The 21,414-nt window shown below is 40.8% G+C and overlaps 1 protein-coding gene across 1 annotated transcript in view; it reads left to right on the top strand.

Annotated features, from left to right (window-relative positions):
- The window catches only part of SCN8A (sodium voltage-gated channel alpha subunit 8), a 121,421-nt gene that overhangs the window by 44,008 nt on the left and 55,999 nt on the right, over positions 1–21,414 (top strand). Inside the window, exons 7-11 of the mRNA XM_054719070.1 lie at positions 854–917; positions 1,228–1,369; positions 3,128–3,334; positions 4,183–4,476; positions 12,256–12,615. Of these exons, the coding sequence (XP_054575045.1) occupies positions 854–917; positions 1,228–1,369; positions 3,128–3,334; positions 4,183–4,476; positions 12,256–12,615 (1,067 nt within the window). The remainder of the gene's footprint in view (positions 1–853; positions 918–1,227; positions 1,370–3,127; positions 3,335–4,182; positions 4,477–12,255; positions 12,616–21,414) is intronic.

The following is a 21,414-nucleotide window of genomic DNA, read 5'->3' as shown; positions in this document are numbered from 1 at the left end:
CCAAACGTGAACCTTGGTAGCTTTGTCACAGGCCCTCCTAAACTTGTGTTTTGAAAATCAGGCTCAGTAGCTTGATAGAAATTCTTTTTTTCCCCTAATTGGGTTGCCTGAGATATTTAAACATTTGGTCTAGAATATACCTCTTCAGCATTCTTAATCCTGCAAGACCTCAGTAGTTGATCTGGTCTAAGGAGTCAGGTAATTTCTAAGACATCATTTGACCCTATTACAGTTAAGGAATTTTAATAATTTCATTTCAGGAATCAAAGCACTTTAAGGAACATTTGGTGTAGTAATACTTCTATGAAACGATGGGGAAAAGTTAACAATATCACTATTTAGTCACTCTTGAGGAAATAAAGGCAATTACGTAGCCAAAAGAAAATGTTGCAAAGGGGATTTTAGGGACACATAAAATTAAAGGAAACATGCCTTCCATTTAATATAGGACATGGTAACTAGTGGTCAGTGAGGATTTCTAGTTTACCTGTGGTAAAGAGAAGCTATAAGGATAGATGATAAAGTTATATAAACATATTCCAGCTAAGAAAACCCTCTTAAACCCCTTTGAGTATTGGAACCTGGCATATAGATTTGAAGTAGGAGTGAAAGTCAGATGTCTGGGAAAAGAACATTGCATTAAGGGCTTTATGGTAGCACTTTTAATTTTTAAATACAAATAGGAAAATTATGGGAAAGAATTCTTATCAGGTTTCATGGCTGTAAGAAAATATTTATATGAGCTAAAAATCAATAACTCTTTCTGCTGGGACTAATTAGGGACAGTGTAACCTTATTCTCTCATTCACTTTAATCTGCCTTATTCATTTCCTGCCTCTTCAAACTCTTCTAGCAAATTTTTACACAGTTCCTGGAATGCTAGAACCTCTACTCTGTGGGAACAGTTCTGATGCTGGGTAAGTAGCTCACCTAATTTTACTCTCCTCCCTTAAAATAATGTTTCAGATAAAACAGGCAATATTTTCACTTTTCTTTGTGCTCATGTAGTAGGCCTTAATTGGATCTAACATTTTGGGGCTAACATATTTTCTTTAAAAATTGACCTGGCTACTTTGTTTCTTTCCTCTTTTTCTTTTTTCTTTTTCTTCTTTTTTTAAATTCCCATTTGTTGGCCTGGCTCTATAGGTGGTTATTTATTATCTCCAAGGTCACAGAGATGACTTGCAGGACTGTTGAAAAGCCCTGAACTTCCCTTTCTTTCCTCAGGCAATGCCCAGAGGGATACCAGTGTATGAAAGCAGGAAGGAATCCCAACTATGGTTACACAAGCTTTGACACTTTCAGCTGGGCCTTCTTGGCATTATTTCGCCTTATGACCCAGGACTATTGGGAAAACTTATATCAATTGGTAAGTAATACCTCTTTTTCAAGTGCTACCTCTGTTTGTTTGTTTTGGGGTTTTTTTGTGGGGGTTTTTTGGTGATAATGTTTGCATGAGGCTATGTGGGGTTGGGCACATTCTGTGTAAGAGACCTTTAGTGAAGACATTATACAATCACCTTAGGATGTTGTTTCTCAGTTCTATAAAATTAAGTGAATTCTTTCAGCTCCTGTCCTGTTTCTTTAATGCTCAGTCATGTATAGCTGTAGAGGCTCACAGCCTCTTGCCTGGCCTGAGAATCTGCTGTCTCTTCCTACTTCTTATTGTTTCACCAAACCATCTGCAGTATTGCTGCTTCTGGATTTTCCGGTTTATGGCATCTTTTTAAGAAATATTAATTAAACGTATTGTGCAAGGCACTGTGCTAGACATAAAAAGATGAGATTTCTATCCACAAGGACGTTGGAGTCTAAATATATCAATGTTTTGGGGATTTGTAACATATTTGGACTTGTTTAAGCAGGTTGTGACAGTTTAAAAAAAAAAAAAAGGTCAGTACCATTCTATTGGGCTGCGTTGGTGACTGGCAAGTCATTTAACTTTGCTGGTTCTGATGGAGAAGTTAGTCTAGGCCAGTGGTCGGCAAACTCATTAGTCAACAGAGCCAAATACCAACAGCACAACGATTGAAATTTCTTTTGAGAGCCAAATTTTTTAAACTTAAACTTCTTCTAACGTCACTTCTTCAAAATAGACTCGCCCAGGCCGTGGTATTTTGTGGAAGAGCCACAGTCAAGGGGCCAAAGAGCCTCATGTGGCTCGTGAGCCGCAGTTTGCCGACCACGGGCTAGGTAATTGCACAGGGTCTTCCAGCTTAGAAATTCTGTGCTAATCCATTGTTATCTATTTGACTTTGGTATTTGATGGCACCATTTAGTTTGGGAATGAGAACTATGTCCCCTCAGGCATGAAGGAACCTCTTTAAGGGGAACTTCTAATTGAGATCGCCTGAGGAATTCGTACTTTCTGTTGGACAACCTAAGTTCCCTTAGTTCGCATCTTTCTTATGCAGTATTTATGATTGATGTTAAATTTCATTTAAATATTTGTACTGAAAAGAAGAAAGATGAAAACTAAGTAATAATAGCTCACATATACGTAACATAAAACCCAGTCATTTTTTGATGTTTAATTGCTCACTGCTAGTGAATGGAATAGTCCTAGGATCCTTCTGCCTTTTTCTTTTCCCCCCATTATTCTTTATGTCTTATCCTCTTTTAAAAACCCATCCTATTACAAAAGGATAAGGAAGAATGTCACTCAAGATGGGAACTTCCTGTGACTTGGACCTGATCCCAGAGATGGGATTTGTCTGTTAATACTCTTCGAGGGCCAGTAGGTAAATGAGCTAAAGTCTTGTATTCTTTTCTTATGTTTGTTTTAGAACCAACTGACAAAGTCAAATACAATTCTTAGCCCAGAGCATTTTTTTTTTTTTCTATTAGAAAAAATGCTATGAAAGGAATATATTAGGAGTTTGGGAAAATGGAAGAGGGCTTTTTTGGCCACAGTGAATGGGAGGTACTACTGACATTTGCTGTGAGTTGAGGATACGGAGACCCTCAGCCCTTGGACATGCTTTGCAATATGAGGGAGTGCCACTCAATGAAGAACGGTCCCATTCAAAACGAAGGAGTGCCCCTCAGAGGAACCTCAGCCCACGGGTCGCTTTCAGCCTGGTTCAGTTCATGCAAGTGACTCTGAAAATGGTCTGTATCTTTGCAGACTTTACGAGCAGCTGGAAAAACGTACATGATCTTCTTCGTCTTGGTCATCTTTGTGGGTTCTTTCTATTTGGTGAACTTGATCTTGGCTGTGGTCGCCATGGCTTATGAAGAGCAGAATCAGGCAACACTGGAGGAGGCAGAGCAGAAAGAGGCTGAATTCAAAGCAATGTTGGAGCAACTGAAGAAGCAACAGGAAGAGGCACAGGTTAGTGATTAATTCTTTGCAGCAGTCCTGCCTGCCTGATCACCGGGACTGAGGCCCCCTCTGATTGCCACTCTGATGGATCTCTTCTAGGCACATTGTCAAATAGAAGTTATTGATCTGATTAAAATACAGTTAACAACTGCACATGGTTGTTGCAATTATTCCATTTGTCTTAATGGCCAAATTATTTGTTAATATGATCTTTTGTTGAATTTCTCAACTGTTCAGTGTCCAGCTGCCATGAGGCTGTGGAGGAAAAAATAAGTGGCCAGAGAAGTTTATATAGTGCTTCATGTAAACATGGCCTTTTTGTTGAGGAGAACATTAGGATCTCCTTCAGAGATTTTCTGTAGTCTTAAAAAAGTATTGATTGTAATTAAAAATAAGATATAGATAAAATTCTAAAGTAAAATTTGAAAAATTTATAATGCCACCACCTTAACACTTTATTTCTAATCCTTATCCAAATATACATGTATTTTTATATTGTCGGGCCCATATGTATAATGTAGTTTCTTAGCATTCATTTTCAGAGTTGCCCAGAAAAGATTGTTTGGCTCCAAGAAGGCAGCCAAATTCTTACCTGAGATACTCAAGAGAATAAATCCCTAGTTCTCACCACTGGGTTCTGCTCTGATTACTTAGTGCTGTGTGCCGCAGCACAGATTCAACTGGAAAATGGACAGAGCCAGGCCCTGGCCACAGTCTCCAAACTGGCTGGTTCTCCCTCCTCCTTTTCTCACTCTTTTCCCGTCCAAGGAAAAGGAAATGATCGGCACTAACTGCTTGGCTGTGGGGCTCCAGGTAAGTGCTCCTGATCTGATCTGTTGCTGTGGCTCCGTTGCTAGGCTGCTGCGATGGCCACTTCAGCAGGAACTGTCTCAGAAGATGCCATCGAGGAAGAAGGGGAAGAGGGGGAAGGCTCACCGAGGAGCTCCTCTGAACTCTCGAAGCTCAGTTCCAAGAGTGCTAAGGAAAGACGGAACAGGAGGAAGAAGAGGAAGCAAAAGGAACTCTCTGAAGGAGAGGAGAAAGGGGATCCTGAGAAGGTGTTTAAGTCTGAGTCAGAAGATGGTATGAGGAGGAAGGGCTTTCGGCTGCCAGACAACAGGATCGGGAGGAAGTTTTCCATCATGAACCAGGTAAACTCTGCGCTGGGTCAAACAGCCTAAGAAATTCTGGTTTTCCTAATCTCACTCGATTCTCTTATTCCTCTTCGGCTTTACATTTTCCAGACCCCTCCCTGCATCCGAGGGCCTGCCTTTCCACGCTCCAGGTTGTTCTCTTCTAGGAGGAAGTGTTACTGGCATATTAGGACCATCGCTGCTCTGAAGCAGCCTAGGACAACGTGATGGCCTTTGGCAGACATACTGCGGCGTCAAGTCTGTGTCTCATCAGCAAGCCCATGTGCTAAAACATCAGGAAGAACTGTTCCCCTCTTAGCATCTGAACATCAGAATCTAGCACAAACACCTCTGTTAAAGAATTGCATATAACTGTAGATTTTTAAAAAGTGATGAAACTCTTTAGATCACCTTATTTGAATGTGGCAAGTTCTAGTAATTATTCTAGATATATAGTGTCAAGCTGATAAATTAGCCCATAGTAGATTAAAAGCCTCCATTTTACCCAACTTTGGAAAATGGGGAAACTAAGAGAAAGAGATGGGGGAGCACTTATGGATAATTATTGAGCATTCTATTACTGTAAATATCACATAACATATATTTTTATTTCAAAGAACACCAGCCACTAAAATCCAATTTTTAGGCCATTTAATTCCCCATTTTAAAGAAACGCTGGAAAGTTGGTGAAGTGTAGAATAGATTACAGTTATTGGTCATGGCATTGTATCCAGTGTCTTCCTGTTTCCCAGGGATGATCCTTTGCTTTTTTTGTTTGTCAGTCCCCACCTGAGGATATTTTTCCATTGATTTTTAGAGAGAATGGAAGGGAGGGGAGAGAGTGAGAGAGAGAAACATCGATGTGAGAGTGACACATCGATTGGTTGCCTCCCAAATGTGCCCTGACCAGGCAGGGATCGAACCTGTAACTGAGATACGTGCCCTTGACCAGAATAGAATCCAGGACCCTTCAGTCCATGGGCCAACACTCTATCCACTGAGCCAAACCAGCTAGGGCAAGGGTATGCTTATTGATCATGGAGAGAGAGGAAGGGAAGAGGGGGACAGACAGAGACAGAGACAGAGATTGGTTGACTCCCATAGGCACCCTGACTAGGTATTGAACCCAAAACCCAGGTATGTGCCCTGACTGGGAATCGAACCCACAATCTTTATGGTGTACAGGACGACGCTCCAACTAACTGAGCCACCCAGCTGGGGCCACTGTGTGTCTTTTTTGCATCCCTCTCTTCCCAGTTCAGCCTTTGGCTAGTCCTATTCATTTTATCAGAACAGACTCTCACATGTCCATTCCCTTCATTCTATTCTTATTAATCTGATCTTAGTTCAGACTTGTATAATTTTGTTCTTCTACAGTTATCCACTGCAGTTTCATTCCCTCTGGTCCTCCCTCTCCTTTGTGTTTTATATACTGTCAGCAGATGGCTTCCTAAAACATAGCTCTCATTATTAATGGAGTGCCTGCCATGTATGTGTCAAGGATTATGCTGGGTCCTAGAGACTAAAAGATGATTCAAATACATCCCTGTCCTAGAAGCTTAGAGTAGTGGAGCAGCCAGACACATTAAAAAATTACTTACATAATAGCATTGATGGCAATATTTCATAATTGAGATATGCTGGGTTATTTTGGAGGACACAGATCTCTCCCAACCCAGAGGTTCAGCAAAGATTTTCTGGGGAAGGTAAATAAAGGATAAAGAGCAATTTACCAGGTAATGTATGTGTGTGTTGGTGAGGGAGCAGTTAGAAGAAAGGGCATTTGAAGAAACGTATGTTCCAGTTTGGATATACCAGGTGGAATTATTTGTTGGATAACCAAATAGAGTCTTTTAGGCACACATATAGTCAAATGATAGCTCACAGGAAGAGGTCCTAAGCTGAGGAGTGGTGATTGAAATAATGCAATTTGATGAAATTACTCAAAAATATTGTGTCGAGCGACAGAACAGTGGGCCAGAGACACAACCACTGGTGTCCATGGGCAGCAGAGATGAAGCTCATGAAGGAAAATAAATGAGCAGCCATTAGCGATGCTAAGAGAACCAAGAGTTCGGTGAAGCCAAGAGAACTCAAGGGTTAGAGAAGGTGGGGAAGTGATCAATGGATTGACATTTAACAGAGATGCTTTGTGCGATCAAAAGTGAAAGTGTTTGTTGAATTTGGCAATCTAAAGCACTGAGAACTTTAAAGACACGTTTCAGTACAGGGTAAGGATGGATGTTATGTTGAGTGGGAAGTGGAGACAATGAGCATAGACTTCTCACTCGAGTTTATTTAAAGAATATGGGTGAAAATAAGCACTCTTATAATATGGGAGGAGGGAAGCCCAGAAGAAGGGGAGATGGAGGTAGAAAATGAGGTAGAATAGAAAAGAAAATAGAACACAGTCTTGGAAGATGTAGTCTCTAATAGGAAACGGGCTCCTCGTTCCCCCAAACATGGGGAAAATAGGGAAGGCTGGGCATGGATAAGTTTATAGGTTAGGGAGTAGGAAGCTGAGGAAGATCATACCTGACAGTCTCTAGTTTTCAATAATGTAGAAGATTTAAAATCTTATTGAAGGGAATGAGAGGTTGAGTCGGGGTTTAAAGAAAATATTGACAGTTTAAAATAGTTAATAAGAATGGGAGAGAGAATTCCTGTAATCAGATTTACTCCACTTACTAATGAAGTCCCAACCCTTTAGCATGGAATGTATAGCCCTTCCCCTTCTCCTGGACACAAGCTGCCTTTTCAGTCTCTAGTCACCAAGCATCCTGTTCTTCAACCGAGTGAACCACGAGGTGCTTCTCGCATTTGTTTGTTTTCCACCCTCTGTTTTGCTCTAACTACACCCTAAGAGGCTCCGTTTTTCCATCTCTGAATGTCTGCATCATACTTCCTCTTCACATTCTTCTCTCAAGAAACATTTCCTGACCTCCCCCATTCCACACCCAATTGGAAATTATTTTACCTTTTCATTATTTTTTATACAAACCTCTTTATTCTCTGATACTATGTTTTCTTATGTTCATATCCTCTTCTGAAAGTCCGAAAGCCACCACTTGCTTCTTTGCACATGGCTGGCATTCAGATATGTGTTGGACAAATAAATGAAGGACTTTTATAAAACTGATATTTAACCCCATCTGGGACTTCTCTCTGGTCTGGAGCCAGCTGTCTCACCTTTGCCTCACCTTTCTCCTAGTTCAGCCTCTTTTGGGGAAAAGTGTGATTGCAGCTTTGTTGTAATCCAACTTTTTACTGGCAAACCATCACTGAGCTAGTTAGTGCTGTTAACGCTTTGCTACTGAATGGTCTCTGATTAATCCAGACACTTTAGCACAGAGTTGTACTGATTGCTCCATAGCTCAAAGCATAAATCTGGGCTTCTGAGAGGTCCTGCTTTGCATGAAAATGTTCACTTCCTCTGATTTCCCATCTGAGAAGAATTGTCGATTTCTACAGGCCATGGCTGACTGCCAAGACTTGCTTAGAAGCCCCACAAGGTAGTAATAGTCTTTGTACCAGGACTTTCCTGCAGTTTCTCTGATTTTATCTGGAAGAATGGCTGAAGAAACTGAGGGCTAGAGAGATGAACTAACTTGTCTAAGATTATATAGCTAGTAAATGTTAGTGTCAGCATTTGAACCAGGTCCCTCTGACTGCAGAGCAAAGCTTGTGTCTGTAAGCACTACAGTCTATAATCATCCCCTTCCTACTCACCTCCATGCATGCATGGTCATCTCTCCTCTTGGCTTGACAATGAATGTGGCTTCAGTTTCCCTCAGCACAGTTCAGGTGCATATCAGTGTCCTTCACTGCCAGGTCTTTGGCACCCTCTTGAGACATCTGCCCAACCCATCTCCTACCCATCTATAATAATAAAACTGTAATATGCTAATTAGACTGGATAGCCGAACGACCTTCTGGACGTCCTTCTGGATGAAGCCGCAGCAGCGGGGGCTGAGGCAGAGGTGGTTAGGGGCAATCAGGCAGGCAGATGAGCAGTTGGGGGTGATCAGGCAGGCAGAGTGGTTAGGGGCGATCAGGCAGGCAGGCAGAGGTGGTTAGGGGCAATCAGGCAGGCAGGCAGGCAGGCAGAGGTGGTTAGAGGCAATCAGGCAGGCAGGCGAGTGGTTAGGGGCAATCAGGCAGGCAGGCAGGCAGGCAGGCAAGCGAGCAGTTAGGAACCAGCAGTCCTGGATTGTGAGAGGAGTGTCTGACTTCCAGTTTAGGCCCAATCCTGTAGGGCAGTCGGACATCCTCTGAGGGGTCCCAGATTGCGAGAGGGTGCAGGCCAGGCTGAGGGACCCCCTACATGCACAAATTTCATGCACTGTGCCTCTAGTTTCCCTATAAAATTACTGCTGTGTTTTTAGGGCTTAGGACAGTTTATAAATATTAGGTTGAGTCCATTTTTGCAAAGTATTTTAATTACTGTATTGCATCAGTTCTCTCTTTCTGGTCTTAGGACCCCTTTGTATTTTTAAAAATTAGTGAGGACCTTAAAGAGCTTTTTAAAATCTGCTTTTATTATATTAGAAGAAATTATAATTAAAAATTTTTTAAGTATTTACTGATTTATTTTAAAATAATGATAAAACTGATTACATTTTAATACAAGTTGTACATATTTTTGTAAAAAGTAACTTTCTCAGAACAAAAAAATTCGTGGAACTTTGACACTGGAGGGGCCCAAGATGGCGGTGTAGGTAAATGCTGGTCCTCACTGAGAAGGGGTATTTAGAACTCAGGTACTTGACTGGATGGGACAACTTACCTTCAGACATACCTATTAAGATCTTGCTAAGCCTGGCTAGTGTGACTCAGTGGTTGAGTGTCGACTTATGAACCAGGAGGTCATGGTTTGATTCCTGGTCAGGGTACATGCCCAGGTTGCAGGCTCAGTCCCCAGGGGGAGCGTGTAGGAGGCAGCCAATCAATGATTCTCTCTCATCATTGATATTTTGATCTCTCCCTTCCTCTCTGAAATCAATAAAAAAAAATTTATTTATTTTTTTAAGGAGAGATAAAGCATGTGTTTAAAGAACTGTAGTAAAAAGTAGAGCATAAGTACTCTGAAATGGGCTCAGTACTGTGGGAAGATTAAGGAAGTTTGTAGAGGAGAACCAAGAGGATTTCCACAGCTGAACAGAGTGGAAATGGAGAAAATAAAGATCGAAGGGCAGTGTGCCTGAGTGGCAAGGTATATGAGGGGAAAGAGTGAAAGATAAATGGAGAAAATAAATTGGGTGTTAAAGGTGATCATGGGATTTAGCAAAGGAGCCCAGGAGTGTCTGTGTCCTGTCTTGACCTGGCCACATTTCTCTCTGGTGAGGCCCTCAAGGCAGATGTATATGCCCAAGGCACAGTTTATTAACATGTAAGCGTATGCTCTGAACCTCAGTGTTCTATGTTAAACTCAACTGAACAGGTAGGTAGAAGCTCAAGGATACTGCCTATCCCCTCTACAACCAATCTTGGGGTCTTACTGTCTTAATCATGTTTGTACTCTGTATTTTAGGTGCTCTGGGATACATATTAATAAATTTATTTTTAAAAATTATAGGAGCCTGCTGGCAGGGTAGGGACTGCCCCTCCCAGTGCTAGCTTAATTCCTAGAGGCTACTTGCCTGGAAGTGTGCCTTTCATATGCAAAGCCCTCATTTCCCAACCTTTTCCTTTTATCTAACTCTCACACATCAAGTCTGTATTTCCCCTGCTCTGAATCCCTCCAGGGCCAGCTACTGGGCAACTGGGACCACGCCTATAGCCCAGAGCCTGCCTGGAATTACTTAAACCAGTGGTCGGCCACTCTGTTGACTAATGAGTTTGCCGACCACTGACCTAGACTCTCGATTCCAATAATTACCGGCTGTTGTTATTCCTTGTGATTAAGCCCCTATCCCAGTGGCAAACTCATTAGTCAACAGAGCGGCAAACCGAGGCTCGAGAGCCGCAGTTTGCGGACCACTGCCCTAAGGTATAAAAATCTTTGAGGTGCCAAACAAAGGGACAATTGAAAATATTAGTATCTACAAAGTTTTCTTTAATCCAGGAAATGTAAATCCATCGTAAGGCTTTCTGAATTTATTTCAGACACACTTCTGCTAAGAGTGAAACAGAGTTATAGTCAAGGGTAATGGGATGTTTTAAGTTCAGGAGCCAAGTGGTTACCACTGGGATACATATTAATAAATTTATTTTTAAAAATTAGGTCATACTTTCTCCTATGAAAATAAGTCTGATTTGGCCAGTCGCTCTGGCAGTGAAAGCATTAATAAATTTAATGAGCCAAATCTATGGCTTTGAGGTTTTGATGAAAATATTTTTAAAGCATGTGATAAGGTAAAATCACTTTATTAAAAAAATTAATGTTGGCATTGATATATAGAAATTAACAATATTTGGGTTATTCTAATCTTTTCTGTTGGGTTAAATAAGATTCCTTTAAGCAAAGGAGTAACCCCTATAAGAGTAGCCCATATAATTATTAGCAATAATAAATAAAGCCTTTTTGGTATTCACAGAAATCAAATAATTCTAATAACTAGGTAGTAAATCCTTTGGCAAGTTGGGTATAACAAGTCTTTGCTTTTAAAAAAAAATTAAGAGGAACTAATTTAATTGCTACCAGTAAATCCTTAAAGTGAATTTTATATGTGAGGGCATATAATTTGACAAGAGTTCAAAGAAGTGAGTAACATTACTGTAACAAAATTCTTCTGTTCTAAGATACTGTTTATGTTAATAAGGTTTCTCAGCACTTAAATCGAGTATTAAAAAGGGGGGAAGGGAGTTGATATTGGGCCATGTTTCATTCTAATAATAAGTAATACTATCTACAAATATTTACACACCAAAAACACCAATTGAAAAAAATCTCACCCATCTCATTAAGAGATACATTTTTTGTAAAATTTTTAAAGCTTAGTAATTACTTACAAAGTATATATTTATGTATCTTGGTCAATTGTGTTAATAGACTAATAATTCAGGAGGGTTTTTAAATTTCTCAGAGACTCATGGTCACGGGAAAATTAAAAATTTTTTAAATATAGTTTGTAATTTTTTGCAGAAAAGTATTTAAAGGTGATCAGTTAAAAAAAACAAAGTATAAAATATACATTAGCATAAAATTCTCCAGGGAATGTAGAAAGGAAATACGAGTTGAAGGAGAAAGAAATGAGGGAAAATTTCTAAGTGGTAAAGAAGAGATTTATTTTAAAATATCAGTGCTGAGAACTACATAATTTACAGATATGGAAACTTTGGGTGAAAGAAACTTCATGCTGAGTTTAAAGTAACGTGGAAGGGAACATAAATAATTTCCAGTGGAACAAAAATGCTTGAAGCTCACGGTTGGCATAGCACTTGACCTCCAGGCATGCTCTCCTTCGAGGCCTGGCAGGTGGTACCCACTTCTGCATTCTTTGTGCCGAGTGTGGCCTGAGTCTCACTTGGGCCAATGAAAGGCGCACACCGCGTATGAGACAGACCTGTTCCCCGGCGCTCTGGCCGCAGGGAGCAGGAGGTGAAGCCTGGTTTCCGGGATTGAGGGGACAAGGAGTAGAATTTCTCAGTGGTTGACTGGTTTAGGCAGGTGTATCTGCAGGCCGTGGGGCCAGGAGACGGGTAATCCTGGGGACTGAGCCGCAGTAGGGATGTAACATCCCGGGTGCTTTCTGGAAGCACCTGCGCTCCGACCACTGGAATGCAAGGATGGGCCCGGCGGGGGAGGGGAGCAGCCTTTGCTCTGACCGGCCCTTCTCTCTCTCTCTGCCCCCACAGTCACTGCTCAGCATCCCGGGCTCCCCGTTCCTCTCCCGCCACAACAGCAAGAGCAGCATCTTCAGCTTCAGGGGCCCCGGGCGGTTCCGGGACCCGGGCTCGGAGAACGAGTTCGCGGACGACGAGCACAGCACCGTGGAGGAGAGCGAGGGCCGCCGCGACTCGCTCTTCATCCCGGTCCGCGCCCGCGAGCGCCGCAGCAGCTACAGCGGCTACAGCGGCTACAGCCAGGGCAGCCGCTCCTCGCGCATCTTCCCCAGCCTGCGGCGCAGCGTGAAGCGCAACAGCACCGTGGACTGCAACGGCGTGGTGTCCCTCATCGGCCCCGGCTCCCACATCGGCGGGCGTCTCCTGCCAGAGGTGAAAATAGATAAGGCAGCTACCGATGACAGTGTAAGGACGTACACGGACAGACCGAGGCTAGGCATGGCCGCCGCCCGCTCCTTCCTCGCCCTGCCCTGCTCATTCCTGGTCTCTCCCCACCCGCTGCCCCCCATTCTTGTGTCTCCCCCCTTCCCCCCTCCCCAGCCATTTCTCTCCTGGTTTGTTTCTATTTCTCTCTTCAGCCCTCCCTTCCCTCCCCCCTTTACTCTCCCTTTCCCTTTTACTTTATTATTTGCTCCATTTCCCCCATCTTTCCTTGTTTCTGATTATTCCTCCTCCTCCATTAACTCCTCCTTTTATTTTGCCTCCTTTTCTTTCTCTCCATCTTTGGAAGTCTCCATCTGCCTGTCTGTCCCCCCTCCCCGCCCCCCCACCTGCTGTGACTGAGTGCCTCTGGCCAGCGGACCCTGCCCAGGCGGAATGAGAAGCATCGTGCCACCGCCAATGACCAAGTCTGAGCAGGTTTAGAACTACCATCGCTTCTGCCGGCCACGTCCTCGCCCCTCCTAGGGAAACAGCTTGGACTTTAAAGCTCTTATCTTTCCATTTTAAAAAGCAGTGTAGTTTTGAGTAACGTTCTAAGGCTCTGCTGCCAGAATTGAGATGTGATTTTTTCCAAAGAGGAGTGTGCGTACGAGATGCTGAGGGTGGGAGATGTACACCAGGGAGAGAAAGGCGAGGAGAGGTTAAGGAGGACACCAGACCTGGACCTAGACATCAAAGGGATTGAAATGGGAATAAATCAGAGGAGGGGGAAATAGAAGGTTGGGGCAGGCACACGTGGTGTACGGGGGAGGAAGGAAAAGGGAAGCAAAAGATTAATTTTAAATGTAATCAAAAGTCAGGCTCTGGAGGAGTTGAATATAATAGCTTCACAAAATCTCTTGTCTAGGGGTTCGGATAATGGCTCTCCTCTTTGGGAAAACCGTCTCTTAACATTTCTTTAAATTCTAAGCTGTTTATACCTTTTTTCTAGTTTTAAATTCTTATAACCTCAGTGCTCCTAATCCTTCTTACCTCTAATTCCTTAACTTTCCTCAGTCCCTCCTTAGCTGTATAAGTGCCCTGAGATAGCATGTCAGTCTGTTTTGTTCTAACACTTCCGTTTCCTCTAACACAGCATGAAGATAGCCAATCCTTTAAGTAGCATGATGCATGTGGGGAGGAAAACTGGACAATCAAGGATGGAATTATTCAGGATGACCTGTTTTTAGCAGTTGTTGGCTGTATAGCGATTCAAAAGGCAATCAGGATGTATTTGAAATCGCCTTTTCTTTCCCTGCCTTTTTATTTAAAAGCAAAATACTTTCCCCCTTACATTTGTATAGCTCTTTACAAGCTGCAAATTACTTTTACATGTATAATTTAATTTGTTCTGAATAAAAACTCCATAAGGCTGACAAAAATGGAGATAGACTATTATTCCTGTGTTTTAGGTGGGGAAGCAGACTCAGGGAATTTGTGCTCCTTGAGGTCACACAGCTCATCACTGAGAGAGCCAGAATCTTAGACCTTTCAGAAACCCCAATCTGATGTTTCTCAGTTCATTTTAATGTCTTCCCTGCATAGTCACATCGCCATTGCTCTTCTGGAAAACTGTTTATGGAAAACCAGCAATAATTGCTCTAGCTGGCTTGGCTCAGTGCATAGAGTGTCAGCCTGCGGACTGAAGGGTCCCAGGTTCAATTCCAGTCTAGGGCACGTACCTTTGTTGCAGGCTCAATCTCTGGCCCTGTGTGGAAGGCAACCAATTGATGTGTCTCTCTCACATCGATGTTTCCCTCTCTCTACCTCTCCCCCTCCTTCCACTCTCTTTAAAAGTCAATGGAAAAATATCCTTGCGTGGGGATTAACAAACAAAAAAAAAAACAAAACAAAACAAAAAAACCCAGAAGAAAATCAGCAATAAAAGGGACAATAATAATAACAAACAGTGGTTACACAATCCCTTCCAAACCAGATAGTTGGTCAAAGTAACTGTTATAAATTATTATCTTTAAATTTAATTTGTGTTTGATTTTCACTGATTCTATGTCTAGAGGTCAATTTGGGGCTCCACAATTAGATAGATAATTATATTCTCTGGAAAAACAAGCAATGATATCAAAGAGAACGAGGGGGGTCAGCATGGACAGTAAAGTTGGGGCAATTCAGATGCTGAGAACCAAATTAAATATTAATATCCTGACAGTTCTTAAAAAATATTTAAGCTCAGAAATACATCTCGTTTTTTCTTTGTAGAGGAGGTATTAGAAAAGGTGCCGAAGAGGGAGCTTGGGCTCAGCTTACGGCAGATGAGCAGGTTTGGGGGTTTGTGTTTGGTTTGGTTTGGTTAGCAGCTTCTGTTGTACTGTGTGGGAGAAAAATTGGAGAGGCAGTTGAGCAGATGGCTGTGGAATGTAAGGCTTTCTGCACCTCCTTGCATTGTAACGACAGAGCTCTGCCTTTGGGTGATTAGAAGCCTACGCACTCAACACCCCGTGAGCACTTAGGAGATTCTTTGCAGTGGTCCCACAGTGATGATGGTGACAGACTTGAGGATTCCCAAGACAAAGCGGTCAGATCCCGAAGTGGCAGGAAGATGAGGGAAAGAGGAATCCATCATGCCCAAGGGCTTCATACTTAGGAAAAGCTATTTTGTTAGAAGCCATCAATAACTTCCTAGTTGTTAATGGTGTGACGAAATATCTAAGTTTCATTAATAGTCCAAAAGACAAAACAAAAACAGAATGCATATAGTTTGTGTGTTGTATCAGATCTATATGAAGACAAACTGCATATAGAAACAAAAATGACTGACTAAAATTAACAGTAGTTGCCTTTGGAAGGGGAAAGTACTACTTTTTGTCTTTCTTATACTTTTCTGTTCTTTCCGGTTTTCTACGGCGGGCATAGTATTCATAGCTACCATATACTGAGTTCTTTCTACACTCTGCTAAGCACTTCATATGCATGATCTCATTTAATTCTTATAACCACCTTATTCGGTAGGTGTTTTATCCTATTAACAGATGAGACTCGGAGATTGAGTGACTTTTGGAAGTGGAACTTGAACCAAGGTCTTCCTGATGCCAAAGAGAACTCTGACTGATTAAATATTAGCTCCTTTGGGGAAGTGGGAAAAACAGTCATTTATCTTAGGACACAATATATTAATAATGTTATATGCAGAACAGGCCAGATGAGCCATTAATACCTCTTTGGGCTAGGATGTAGCGATTCTTACTCTCAAAACATTTTGGATGTGTCTACAGCCATGGATTAGCTTGTCTTCACCTGAACCGTTAGAGTGCCTCCGGTTATAAACAAATGCTTTGTGGATCGGTCTAGTAGCCGCTGATGGTTTACAAGCATTCTCACACAATATTAATGTTTAGGCTATGCCACATCTGTGTTTTTTTCTTCAGAATCAGATTAAGAAATATATTCCTTATAAAAAAAGACATCCAGCCATCATATCATCCAAGTCTTGTCAAAAACTATGTCACATATTCATTAATTATTCTCTTGTGATTGAGTGGTGATTTTTTTTTTTTGATAGTTTAGGAATTTCTACTTTGGTTTTTGGTGAGACAGAGGATAAGGGGACTTTTCCCATGTCTTCATCTCTGAGCTGGAAAAGTAGGTGAGAATCATAGCTCTTCACTCATTAAGAAGGCAAATGCCACTGACAATCCAAAATCAAACGTGATTCAGAAATTCTGACACATTAGCTTGCAAGTGTACAAACATCTCATTTCATGCACACGGCCCCTGCCCTATGAGATAGATACCCCAGTTGTCTGCATTTCACTGAGGAGGAAACCACGGCTTAGAACGTACTTGGTTGCACAGTAAGCAGTAGAGTTAGGATTTGAATCTAACTGCAGAGTGTTAACCATTAACCGTTATACTATACTAACTCTAAAGCCCAAGTTCTTTATTTACTTGTGTGATCCTGAAAAATTAACCTCTCTAAGCCTATTTCCATACCTGTAATAAAAAGATAAAAGGGCCTTTGTTATAGGGCTATTGTGAAGATTAAATGTAATAGCATATAAAATGTGAAGCATATTATTGGATCCATTCTTGGTATTCAGGTTCTTCGTATCCAGTTTCTATTTCTCTCCCTATAATTTTTTGGACGTTTTAGGCCTAAAAAGTAGACGGTGGGGTTTCTGCTGAATTGCTTGCCTTGGAGAGGATGGGGTTCCTTCTGAGATTCTAAAGATCCTTTCTCTGAGAAGGAGAAGTAATTGTACAGTTATTTTAAAGCAAAACACTACAAAATTTTGAGAGAGACTTGAACGGAGATAAATGGCTAGATTCCAAGGTCACTTCTAAAATGCTCTAAATTTTAGCTCCAAGAAAGGTGACTGGACTGGATGTTAGATTCCCATGATGCATTTCCATCTGAAAGCAATTTAGAATCAATAGCAAGTTGAGCCTCCTTGGGCAGAGCTGTAGAAATTGGGCAGAATCTATTATCTGCAGAGGTTGCAGAATATCTCTTTGAGGACAGCTACAATTTAGGAGGTTGGAAGTCAGTGGCTAGATGTTCTAATAAAGTTTGCATTTGGGTTAAGAGAAATGGAGCAAATATATACTGGGCTTAAATTTCAAAGAACAACAGGAAGGTTCTCAATTTCTTCCTCTGTTGCTGATAGTTTTGTACCAAGGCTCCTTAGAAGCTGAATTTTCAAAAGGCAGAGGCTCCTGACTTTTTCTAAAAGTCATTCATCCTCCTCCTCCTCCTTCCCCAACAAAATGAAACAAAGTAAAGAAAACGTATGTATACACCTCCATTTACCAAACACAGAACCTGAAAGGAGAGGGAAGAGGATGGGAAAGTGCGTGTGATCTTTCCTCTGGTCCTTGGGTCTCATCCTAGGTGAGAGAATCAGGCAGCTGGACCAAAAGCAGAGGTAAACCTCACAGAATCCCGAGCAGATTCTGGGTGGAAGGTGGCTGTGAAGATGCTTTCTTTACGTAGGAGGGTGTCTGCTGCAGGTTTTCTTCCCTTCACTTGGCTGTAGTCTGACTCGAGAAACAATAGCCCATGTTGTTGGAGGGAATGTAAAATGGTGCAGCCACCTCAGAATATAGTTTGGCAGTTACTCAAAAAAATAAATAAATAAATTTAAACATAAAGTTACCATATGATCCAGCAATTCTACTCCTAGAGATATACCCAGGAAAATTGAAAACAGGAGTTTACACAAAAACTTATACATAAATATTTATAAAATTATTATTCTTAATAGCCAAAGAGTAGCAACAACCCAAGTGCCCACCAACTGATGGGTGGATAAACAAAATGTGATACATTGCTACAATGGGATATGACTGAGCCATAAAAAGGAAGGAAGGATTGGTATGTGCTACAGCACGGATGGGCCTTGAAGAGCATTATGCTAACTGAAAGAAGCCAGGCACAGAAGGCCACATGTCCTATGATCCCATTTATATGAAATGTTTAAAGAGGCAAATCCATAGAGACAGAAAGCAGATTATTGCTTGCAAGGGGCCGGGTAGAGGTGGGGATTGGGATTGTCTGCTAACAGGTACCACGTTTCTCCTTGGTGTGATGGAAATGTTCTGGAATCAGATTATAGTGATGGTTGTACAACATTGTAAAAGCCACTGAGTTGTACACTTTAAAGTGGTTCACATGTTGAATTTTATGTTATGTGCATTTTAACTCAAATTTTTTAAAACTGAAAAGAAAGGAACAATATCCAAGGACCTGGACTTTCAGTCCCAATTTTGAAAACCTCACCTAGGAAGGAGGGAGTTCCTGGAACTACCCGCCCATCTTGGTATTCTTTGTACCCTGATTTTAACAGATTAGACTTTCTTAGTAGTAAAATGTATTTTTCTCTGACTGCTCTCTTATCCACCCTCCCCACTTCCGCTTAGCACTTTTGTGTAATGTTCTTTGTAGGCAGCTTTAATTTATATCGTCGTAAGCAGTTAACAGTGGTGAATATGTTTGCACTCTCTCTCTCTCTCCACTAACCAGTCTGATTGATGAGTACTGAGCGATGGCATGTACAAACCGACAATGGCCCAATCACAGTATAAAAATAGAACTTTCACCCACAACCTGCCCAAGAAACCAACCCCCTATCTACAATAAACAGCCCCGGAAGCCAGCCTGCTTTCACTCAGACTTATAAGAAGCCAAAGTTCTATATCTAATGACAATCCAGGAAGCTAAACAATAACTTCTATAGCAATCAGCCCCAAATGGCCACGACTTGATTAATAACGGACAACTTCCCTAACATTTGTCCCTGTGCCAACGTAGGACCGACCAAAGGAAGCCAGATGTGCACCCCTAACAAAGCACATGGGGGCCCAGCTTCTAGGCATCCTGCCTCAGCTGCCCCAGGCCCACAGCCTTTCATCAGGGCATACCTGAAGCCTTCAGGCTCCCACTAGGACGCCTTCCGATTCCGTTGCCTGCTTTTGAGTGTGCGAAAACACACGTGTTGTTGGCGGTCTCCCTCACTGTGTCAGACAGCATAAAAAACCTGTGTCTTTCTTGTTTAGTTGTCCTTTGCTTATTTCCAAAATACAGATACATTTTATACATATTCACACACTCTGCATTCCATGTTCCTTTTCAAAGGAATTCTCTGTCATCAGTATTGCGTTAGTACAATGGGTAACCCTCGCCCAAGAGTTACCAGAGTTGTGGGTGAAACCAAGGTGCAGAATGAGCTCTCTGACCAGTTGAGGGTTATCCCCGAAGCCCTCTTTACCACAGAATTCTCCCAGAGAGCACCCTCATACTCCTTTCTAATCAAGCCCCTCCCCCTTCCAGACAACTGCTTCTGACTCATATCACCATTAGTTTTCTTTCATTCTTGTGGACTCATACAATATGAACTTTTTATTTGGCTTCTTTCACTCAAAACGATGTTTTAGAGATACATCCATGTTGTTTTGTGTATCAGTAGTTCATTCCTTGTTATTGATGAGTGGTATTTCATTGTATAAATATATCCCAATTTGTTTGTCCATTTACCTATTAATGGGCTTTCTTGTATTCCCAGTTTTCAGTAGCACGAATAAGCTTGCCAAGAGCATCCTTGTATAATTCTTTTTGTAGATAAGTGTTTTCATTTATATTGGATAGATTTCAACTCAGTGAAATTTTGGGGTCATATGGTGAATGTATGTTTAACTTCATGAGAAACTGCCAAACGACTCTCCAAAATAGTTACATCATTCTTTTATACTTCTATTAACAGTGTGTTAGAGTTCCAGTTGCTCCACATCCTAGCCAATATGTGGTTGTGTTAATCTTTGATTTTAGCATCTTCGTGAGTATAAAATCCGATCTTATTGTCCTTTCAATTTTCATTTCCATGATGATGAGCATTTTTTCATGTGCTTATTGGCTTCTTGTATCTTCTTTTGTTAATTGCTTATTCAAATATTTTGCCCATTTTAACTGAGCTGTTCTTTTTATTATTGATTTATTAGCTTTGTATATGCTATGGATATAAATCCTTTATCATTTATATAAATTTTTAATTTTGATGAAGTCCAACCAAAGTATCAGTTTTTTTCCCTTTTATGATAGTTTTTTTGCATCTGTCTGAGGAGTCTTTGCCAGTCCCTAAGATTGTGAAGATATTTTCCTTCTATAAGCTTTATAGTTCTGGGTTTTACATTCAGGTCTCTGATTCAGCTAAAATTAGTTTTTGTGTATGGAACTACATAGGAGTGGACCTGGGTGGATATCCAGTTTTCTAGTACCATTTGTTAAAAAGACTTCCCTATCTCCATTGAATTGATTTGACTCCTTGGTTGAAATCGATTGATGTAGTAGGTGAGGGCCTATTTCTGTATTCTATTTCTATTCCTTTGATCTACTTATTTATGCTTATACCAATACTACATTTTTCTTAATTATTGTAACTTTATTACTCTTGAAATGAGACAGTGTAAGCCCTCCAAATAAAAAATATTTTAAAATATTATTAAATAATCTTTTAAGAGATTATTTTGCTATTCTAGATAATATTTTAAAAGCTTTTCCTATTCTAGATCCTTTGTATGTCTTTATATATTTTAGAATCATTTTGTTGATCTCTTCCAAAAAGTGGAGAATTTTGATACTGTTTGCATTGAATCTAGAGGTCAATTTGGGAAGAATGAACATCTTAATTATATTGAGTATTCCAATCTAGGAGTATATTTCTTCACTTATTTAACTCTTCTCAAGTTTCAGCAATGTTGAATGGTTTGTTGTAGGGGATTTGTATATCTTTTCTAGATTCGTTTCTTGGTATTTATATTTTTTGTAATTTTTTAAAAATCATGAAATGATAATTCTTAGATAGCATTTTCATTAATTTTGTTTTTAAGATTATTGCGATTAAAGCCTGAAGACTTTATATCTTGTTATATCCAGCAAGACCAGAAAATATTAAGATATAGTTAGTATCAGAGCTACATTAAATGCAATTTCATCCTTCCTTGAAGTATCAGCTGGTCTATTAGATCATACCGTATCTTAGGGATCAGTATTAAGATTACATAACATGTACTACAAATTTGCAGAAGGTGCAATTCATAAAAGTCGAGATTCAGTAAATGCCAGAAATAAGAGTGTGCATTGAATGGGGTCTTTCTTTGTTCATTTTTAGATGATTGTCACTTTTAAAATGTAGTAGTTTATCTGATTTATTAGATGTCATGAATTTTAACCAAAAGTGGCTTCTCAAAGAAATATACCTCATATGACCTGAGGCAAGGGTTAACAAGTCATTCTTACATATT

This window comes from Eptesicus fuscus, chromosome 7 (genome assembly GCF_027574615.1).
Source record: "Eptesicus fuscus isolate TK198812 chromosome 7, DD_ASM_mEF_20220401, whole genome shotgun sequence".
In the NCBI taxonomy this organism is placed as follows: Eukaryota; Metazoa; Chordata; class Mammalia; order Chiroptera; family Vespertilionidae; genus Eptesicus; species Eptesicus fuscus.
Note: the sequence above shows the minus strand (reverse complement) of the source record. Positions and strands in the feature narration are given on the sequence as shown.